This window comes from Trichogramma pretiosum, unplaced genomic scaffold (assembly GCF_000599845.2).
Source record: "Trichogramma pretiosum strain Unisexual culture from Peru unplaced genomic scaffold, Tpre_2.0 scaffold4, whole genome shotgun sequence".
Lineage (NCBI taxonomy): Eukaryota > Metazoa > Arthropoda > Insecta > Hymenoptera > Trichogrammatidae > Trichogramma > Trichogramma pretiosum.
This window is the reverse complement of record NW_019641688.1, coordinates 2,779,145-2,787,752: the sequence shown is the minus strand read 5'-3', so window position 1 is coordinate 2,787,752 and position 8,608 is coordinate 2,779,145. Positions and strand designations below refer to the sequence as shown.

Below are 8,608 nucleotides of genomic sequence, written 5' to 3'. Positions count from 1 at the left end.
ATATATATAGATATAGAAATATCCTATGTATATTCTATATGTATATTTTAAAATATACATAAAAATATATGTTGAATCTATTACACAAATTTACTTATAGTAATAATTAAATTGTAATAGCGAAAAGACGATTATTACTATGAATACCATAAAAGTGTTTATACATATAGATTAAAACGAAAAAATGTATAAATATATAAATAAATGAATTAGTGAAGAAAAAAAGAAAAGCGGGGGGTATTATACACGAGATTATCGATAGGACGTTGAAAAAAAAAGAAGAAATCATTACGCGCTATCATCGAATAATAACAATCGTTTCGTTCGTTCGCTCGAAGAAACAGCGCAGCAGCAGCAACAGCCACAAAAGCAGCGGCTACGACGCATTCGCACTTCTTCTGCATATACTTACTTAGCTTGCACAAACAGAACGGGGTTAGCTCTTATCGGATTCGAATTGATAAGTTTTACATTGCTGCACGCAAATAACAATTGCCGATGCAAAATAAAGCGCAAACGAAGCTTCGAGAGATATCGCGCGCATGCAACGTAATAACACATTAATATGTATGTATCGCGTCTATATAGGTATATATATGCATCTGCCGAATCGAAACCTATATAAAAAAAAGACAAAAGAGTTACAAGACTTTATATAAACTTAATTATAAGCAATCTTCGCGTCTTTCATCATATCAAATGGTGTGTTTTGTAAATAAAAAACGAATGCGGCTTTTCTCTCGCAGTTTCTGTTCCGAAAATTCGACCAAACGAACGAACGATCACGACACCCCGTTGTATTTCTTATTTTCTCGTGTAAAAAAAAAATAATAAAACAGTGCATTGAATCGAGTCACGTACTTTCTGATGTTTTCTGACCCTTTTAGCTATTCCTCAAACGATGCGAAACGAATCAATAATTATTGCATAGCGATTTAACGTTTACAGTTATTTAAACTTGTCATGTCTGCGACACACTTGAATGAATGAAATGCCGTTCTTAATACTCATTTTGTGTATGCTCTCTCACTGAGAAAATAATTCTCAGGATAAATACACGAACTCTTTATTAAAATCTTACGTACGAGTTTAAAAGTTCTGAATAATATATAAATAATAAAATCATTACATTTGCCAGAGTGCAGTAGTGTGATTCAGACTGCTTTGAAGATCTCTCATAGCGCACCAAAACTTTTATTAAATGAATCTATATACACACATTATAAACATTTCATGTATTATGTAGAGTAAAACTGCGTAATCATATTGAAAAAGAAAAACATACAGACGTCCGTTCGATTTTCGGCGACCTATACAATAATTATAACAATAGATAATATATGCACACGTCTATTAGATTTCTTTAAACAAGTCATGTATGATTGTTGCAATATTATTTAGGATGAATTTTTAATGGTTCATTTTGTTTTTGTACATGCATTTCTTAATTTACAATGAGAGATCCTGTTTTAGGCAGCTGCCAATCAATTTTTGTTCTTTATTCTCTATTTTACTCTTTTACTATAATTAATTTTTTCTCATCCGCCGCCATATTACATTTTCTACTTGTAATTTTACTTTTGTTCGTATAGCGTCGACTGTCGAGAGATTATATAGTCTTGTTTATCATAATTTTAAAAAACAGAAAGTTAAAAAAGTTGTAGTTTAAAGCAATGTAAGCGTGTTAAGTTAACGTAAAAAATGTAAACGTTTAAAGCGATCTATGATTGTAAACGTAATGAAAAATTGGAAGTTTATATGCATAAGAAAACGAATCATAGAGATGAAATAAAGTATGCATTATATTTGCGTGCGAGCAATCGAACCGTTGTTTTATATATACATGAAGATAAAAATATATTATATAAATAAATACAGGTAAAAAAGATTATGTATGAATATGTTAGTGAAGAGGTATGGATAATTAGGCAAAAAAGTGTCCTAACAAAGATAATGACGATGATGACTTGAAAAAAATTTTATTTGGGAAAAATTTTATTGTTACACGGAACTCGAATGCATTTTAATAAAAGTTGCAGATTGTCAAATAATATATAAAGTTGTGTTTGAATTGGGACGATGCGTTGTTTAGATATTATAAGGGTTGTAAAGTTACAAAAATTTTAGCTATAGAAAAACATTTTTAACGACTGCTCAGGTGGAGTTAATTCGACAATCAGCATGGAAAACATGACATTGTCAGTCAATCTCATGGCTCATGATTGGCAAATTAAAAAATTAACACTCAATTGTAGAAAAGTTTTTTCATAGAAAAATTCTTCCTTCTGGATGGTCGATAATATGTACCTGTAATTGGCATAAAAAGCTTTAAAATATGGTTGATTGACATTAGTGTAATATGTAATATATGTATACAATGTAGAAAATATTGTAAAAAATCGTACTCCCAAAAAAGTGACTAATCTTTTTTATGCTACAAATTAGCAATGTTTTTTATACTGTCTAAAAAAAGCCAAGCATTCGAACGCCGTGTAACATAGAATTTACATTGAGAAAGTAGTCATGCGATGTGTGATTAGTAAAATTAATGGATATTTTGTTTTCTTTCTTGAATTAAATTATGACGTAAATTTTCAACCAAATGTTCATCGAAGAACCTTCTAATCGTTGCAATCTTTGTATATGAAGTATTTGCCTTTCTTGTTAAGGGAATACAATGTCACAGCCAAACAAGGCCTACTTCTCGACGTAAATACTCATTAATTAATTTTGAATTTTATAAAATATATGAGGCGTTATCTACGCTAGTCTTTTATATAAATGACAATGAACATTATTTCAAACGTACCTTTGCTATGTAGTTTTAGCCATTGTTGTGAGGGAAAAAATTGTCAAAAGCAAAAATAAGTAATACTGGATTTCATTCCAGATTGAACAAAGTGAGGGTATCAATTGAGATTCAGGAATTACTTGTTTTTTTGTTTTCTATACGTATTACATACCGAAGCCATTTTTTTATACATAATAGTATACAATACGTGTAACGAATTTGTCTGTTTTTAAATGCGATGCAAAGCTTTTAACAAATAATAGTACAAGCATTAGTCATAGTTAGTTTTTATTGCGCATCATGTCTTACTCAAATACAGTATATCACATAATTACTGTGTTATACGATGAAAATCATGGGAGACGAGGAAAATATAATTATGATCATGGTGAAATGAAAACGACTTTTTTTATATGTATATTATAATTTTAAATTTTAGACATGATGGTGTGTTCAAAAGATTTTTAGTTATAATGTAATGAGAAAAATTAGAATTACGAAAAATTATAAATTTTTTTTCGAAAAGAGTCAGTTTTAAAAGTCATTTTCTTTTTTTTTTTTGCATTAAGTTTGAAAGTCCGTGTTGTTGACAAAAGTATGATTGTCTTGACTTGTTTGATTAGTTGTATAAAGAAAATATATTGTTGAAGAAAATGAGTGTCATTAAATACAAAGTGCAAAGTGAAAAAAATCATTGTCTTATTATCATCTGATCCTTTTCCTTTTTCAATTTTCTTCAAAGTTTTTGATAAATAAAATAATAAAATGTCATATCGCCTGAGCTAGCGAGAACAGCAGACTGCCTATTTTGACACTTGTTGCGCGATTGTCTGTATGCGGGCAACTTTCGTAAACATTGAGTAGTAGCTGAGTCGGTAAGATTATTACCTGCACTCAAATGTGCACATTATTGCGCGGGCTAATCTTTATAGTGACGCTCAATTCTTCATTCACACAACATACCCAAATAAACAGATTCCGACCAGTTTGAGAGACATTTTTTTTATTAAAATTGAAAATCAATTAGTAATATTACATTTAGGTTAGAAATTTGCCTGCATAAATGGCAAATTCAAAATGCAGTATTCGCCGGTAAGTCATCTTCCACGTTCTGTTGAATACTAAATTTTTAAATTGTTTTTTGCATTGTTATTTACAACAGGTGAAGTTCAGTGATGTGAAAAATGATATGAGATATAAAAATTTGGAGCGTACATTAGACACTGTTAGGTCAATGGATAGATTGAGATCCAATACTAATGCAAATTGTCCCACTCCATCATGGCCAAGTTTATCAAGTATTCATGATTCAAGTTATGTACATACACCTCCTCCATCCTTGCAGGTTTCAAGGGTGGAAAGCGAAGTTGTAGCTTCCAGTAACAATTTGCGAATGCTCTCTGGACTAAAGAATAAATATTCAAATACACCATCAAATACTAAACAACCTTCTGGCCATAGTACTGATTTAGATAGAGTAATTATGCCACCACCGTCAACAAAACGTTCATTGACAAAAGCAAAAGTATTATCCAGAATAGATGAACATTCTATCAATGATGATCACAGTAATGCTAAAGTACCACCATCAGGTATCTCAACAGATATTTATCAAGACGATGGTTCAAATCATGCCTCTGATGCTCAAGAGCCTAAAAAGATAAGGATATTTTCTAGATGGAAAGTATCTATTAATACTAATGGCTCACTAATAATTAGAGGATTATTGGAAAAGTAGGTAATCAATGCCATTATAATTTTTTTGGAATATGTATTCATCTCATTAAAATTAATAAATCTCATTTCAGTCATCAGTTAGCTAGAAGCAAGCCTATTTTAAAAAGGCACTCGCACGACATGGTAGAATCTGTTTGTAAACATATATACAAATTAATCGGTAATATAGTTGATGATAATAAAGGTAAACTACCAAAATAGTTATAATTTTATTTAGAATAATACAGTAATGTATAAAAAATAGTCTTTAAATTTTTTCAGAACTGCCGGAATATGTTTGTGGCAAGTTTTACAATGGATTTCCTGATGATTGGGAAAATGTTTATCACATTTGGAAAAACTTCATTTCTGAAGGTAGTTTGAAAACTTTTCGATGGCCCACTCCAATAACAGATGATGATGATGACTTAAGAAGTGATATAAGTGAATTTGTTTATAGACAGAAGAATATTAACAATGAAATACAAATTCATAAGAATGATCAATCAAATGAGTTAGAAAAAAAACCGTTGGTTAAAGAAAATTTATCTCAAGATCAAAATGTTAATAGCTCAACTCCAAAAAACGGAAATCAAGTTACAAAAAATGAAAATCCTAAACACACCAAAGCAAAAGATTCTCATATTTGTCCACATGAAATCAACAATGATCAACATCAATCTATGGAATCTCATAGTACAAGTGGCCATAATTTCAGTTCAAATTTAACAAATCCGGGTTATTTAAGAGAAATAATCAAAGAAGATAAACTTAAAATAATACTTGGGAATCTTGGGAATGAAAACTGTCCTCCAAATTATCTTGACAAATTTATTGAACTGATTGATAACTTAAGATATCTTTTGTCTTATGGACCAAAAAAACAACAAGAAATGTTTGGCAGAAGCTCATCACCTTGTAAGAATACTTCAGATTGTCAAAAATGTAACAGTTCTGCAGTTTTAGAAACTCAAGAGAATGTATTACCCGAATCTAAAAATGCATCTGAACAAATTAAATACTATGAAAATTCAAAAGAAGCTCTAACTTTACAGAATCATAATAATAACTTGGAGTGTTCTGAATCTTCTCATGATTCATCTGATGGTGAAAAATATTTAGGAATTCCAAATGTACATTTGGAAAAGCTATTGCAAAAAAGAATTTCAAAATCGAGACATCATAGCTCAAGAAAATTCCGCAATAATGAAAGATCATGTAAGCAAACTGTACTGAAACAATATGACTCTAGCGTCAGTATTATAGAAGATGACTCCTCTGAAAAAAAGACTCACCTACAAGAAATAGCAATTTCTAGGAAACAATTCAGCTCTTTAATAGATCAAAATAAAGCATCCACACCTAAAAGTATATATTATTTAAAATTTTAAATACTTAAATACATTTTAAAAACAGATTAATTCGCCATAAAAGAAAAATTAAATTCAGTCTTCAGATTTTTTTTAACATTTATGAATTTTTTATTTCATAATTTATTAGTAGAGTATAGGGTAACAAATTAGTAAAATATAATTTTTTTATTATAACTTTAGATATAAATTAAAAAAAAAATTATTTTTTACTTTTTTGTCTAATAATTGTTAATTTTATTTCTTCTTTAAAAGTAATTTTCCATAATTACAGATGAAGAAATCTGTATAAAATTGCCTAATTCACAACCTCTGAGAGAAAATCAAAATGTATTAAACAAACCTGTTATAAAAAGTATTGAACAAATTCAAGTTAATGTTCAATTAAAACGTCTTTCTAAAAACAATATCACAAACCACTCTGATATTAGCGTAATTGATGATGAAGTTACAAAAAAAAAATTGGTGAGTGAAAAATTCAAAATATTTTGTAGAAGTAAATCATTCTTATTATCAATTTCTTTTAGAAACCATCAGAATCTAATAAATTAAAATATTCTAATAATGAAGATGATAAAGAAAACCAAAATTCTGATGATGAATTACTTCAACATCGTTTTCTGACTTACGATTCTGAAGATTTTATGAATGATGAAGAAAAGGAATTGGCTCTTGGGGTACTTATAAAGAATTTACAAAGTAAACTTTGATATAAATTATGTAATTTCTTGAATTTCTTGATATTTTCAGTCAAAAGATTTCAAAAGTGCCAAAGAAAGAACGAACGTCGAAACCAAAGAAAAGCTCAGAGATACTCATGAAAAGCAAAATATGAAACTTCAAGATAAACGACAGAAACCATTAGATGAGTCAAAAGCTGATTTCCCATATGGTTCTAAAAAAAATCCCAAAATAATAGAATTTTGGTATCCAGTGGTAACATTTGATAATGACTCAAAGAAAAAAAAACTATTAAAGTTTGAAGGAAAATTATTGAAGTAATTATTTGAGGATGCAAATAACGTGAACTATGAAAAACTAATAGTTGATTTTGTTTTTGCAGTGAAGCTGGGCATATACTTGACAGAAAATTTCTCACAACTGCTGTCAAGTTCAGACATTCGTCAAAATTAATTGAAACTTTTGACAAGGAATTTTTTTTGCTCTCAGGAGATTTAAATACCAAGCATGGTAATTAAATACCATCATTACAATAAATTATAATTTTCACAATGAATTCTAAAAGTTTTTAATTGTAGGTATTCCTAGCGAATTAATAAAAAAATGTCGCGCCGGCTGTCCTCCAAATATTGATGAATTTTGCGAAGAGTGGATGATGTTCAAACTAGGTAATATGACAAAAACATCTAATATCACAACCCTATAGAAATACATTTTTCCATCATTTTTGTATTTTAATAATAATCGTCATTATTATTAAAAAAAGCGACACATAAATGACAGAAAAATCTTTTCTACTAGTAGACTTCTTCAATGTTGCATAAATATATCTTTCATAAACTTCTTCATATTTTTCATGCTTACTTTGAAAATATTGTTCTATTTTTTTGTTCATTCATAATGAAGCTAAAAATTTTAAAACAACTTTAGAGTCACCGAGTGTAGCAAATGCTGAGAATTCATTTAGCAACGATACACTTGATCCTTTGCAAGTATCAATGAATTCTCGCGGACGACGGATTATCTCACCTATGGAATTTTGGAGAGGTATTTCGCTGTAAAACTTTAATTGAAATCAAAATTTATAATTTTCACAAGAATAACTTATTCTTTGCTTCAGTTAATACTCCCGATACAGAAAACATAAATCTTCTGACGAAATCCACGGTACTACAGTGTTTACTATTTGTACGTTTCCTTATGTTTCATTATTATTAACTTTATGATATTGTATTTTCGAAGGAACGACAAGGTATAAAAAATAACGTAAAACCTGAAGCTCATGAAAATGTAAGCAAAAGCAACAGTAAATTAACAAAATTAAAAGAGCCACCAGACATAGAATCGAAAGTTCCGTCTCCAAGAAAAAAGGTCGCTCACAAGCTGGAATATTCCTCTAGTAGTGAATCAGAAGTGGACGGTAAATCTAAACCTAATAAAACGGTATGTATTAATTATTACTACTGATTGAGTTATTTTTAAAATACTAATTATTCATTATTTACAGAGGAGAAATTCAAAAAAAAATTCTAGATCATCTATCAAAAAGGACTCAAAAGTGAGTATTAAAATATGATACTAAAAACGTCATCTAAAAAATAAATTTACTTATAGGATTCCAAGTCAAAAGCAAATGATAATACTGAAATGGGACCACCAGAATCTAATTTTCATACAAAGTTACGGAAACGTCGTAAGCTTGATTATAAAGAGTCAGAGAATAATACAAAAAATTGTAAATTAGAAACAGTACGTTGGGTATACGAAAAGCATCAAAATCCAAACGATGATGTGTTATCAGATGATCAAGCATCTCTTGTTGTTATTTAATTATTGTTGTAGTTATTTATAATTATTACAACTTCAATATGTAAATAGATTCACTTTATTTATTCTAAATTTCATGAACGGAAAAAATATAATTTTAATGGCTGGAAAACTGTATTTGTAGATTGTTTTTAAGTTAATGCAACATTATTGGCTAGCGAAACAAATTGATTGCAATTAAGTCTGTAAAGAATTTTCACGATTAATTATTTTTTCTGAGTTC

The 8,608-nt window shown here is 29.1% G+C and overlaps 1 protein-coding gene across 2 annotated transcripts; it reads left to right on the top strand.

Moving 5' to 3' along the window:
- The first annotated feature begins 5 nt into the window (after positions 1-5).
- Positions 6-8,502, top strand: LOC106656287. 2 transcript variants are annotated; one of them, XM_014377159.2, is made up of 14 exons: positions 6-3,883; positions 3,954-4,525; positions 4,600-4,712; positions 4,790-5,875; positions 6,152-6,342; positions 6,405-6,554; positions 6,628-6,875; positions 6,941-7,068; positions 7,137-7,226; positions 7,489-7,605; positions 7,679-7,725; positions 7,801-8,001; positions 8,066-8,116; positions 8,173-8,502. In XM_014377159.2, exons 1-14 carry the CDS (start codon positions 3,869-3,871, stop codon positions 8,386-8,388), a joined length of 3,225 nt encoding a protein of 1,074 aa, XP_014232645.1. In that variant the 5' UTR covers positions 6-3,868; the 3' UTR covers positions 8,389-8,502. The 2 variants fall into 2 exon arrangements, with proteins under 2 accessions (XP_014232645.1, XP_014232644.1); XM_014377158.2 differs by having other exon boundaries at positions 7,465-7,605.
- Positions 8,503-8,608: the final 106 nt, after the last annotated feature.

What these genes read in the sequence shown, in the direction of transcription:
- LOC106656287 (XM_014377158.2), top strand. An exon ending in TTTGAAGGAAAATTATTGAA is followed by an intron (nt 6,876 to 6,940) that starts GTAATTATTTGA and finishes TTGTTTTTGCAG; the next exon opens with TGAAGCTGGGCATATACTTG. An exon ending in GTGGATGATGTTCAAACTAG is followed by an intron (nt 7,227 to 7,464) that starts GTAATATGACAA and finishes TTCATAATGAAG; the next exon opens with CTAAAAATTTTAAAACAACT.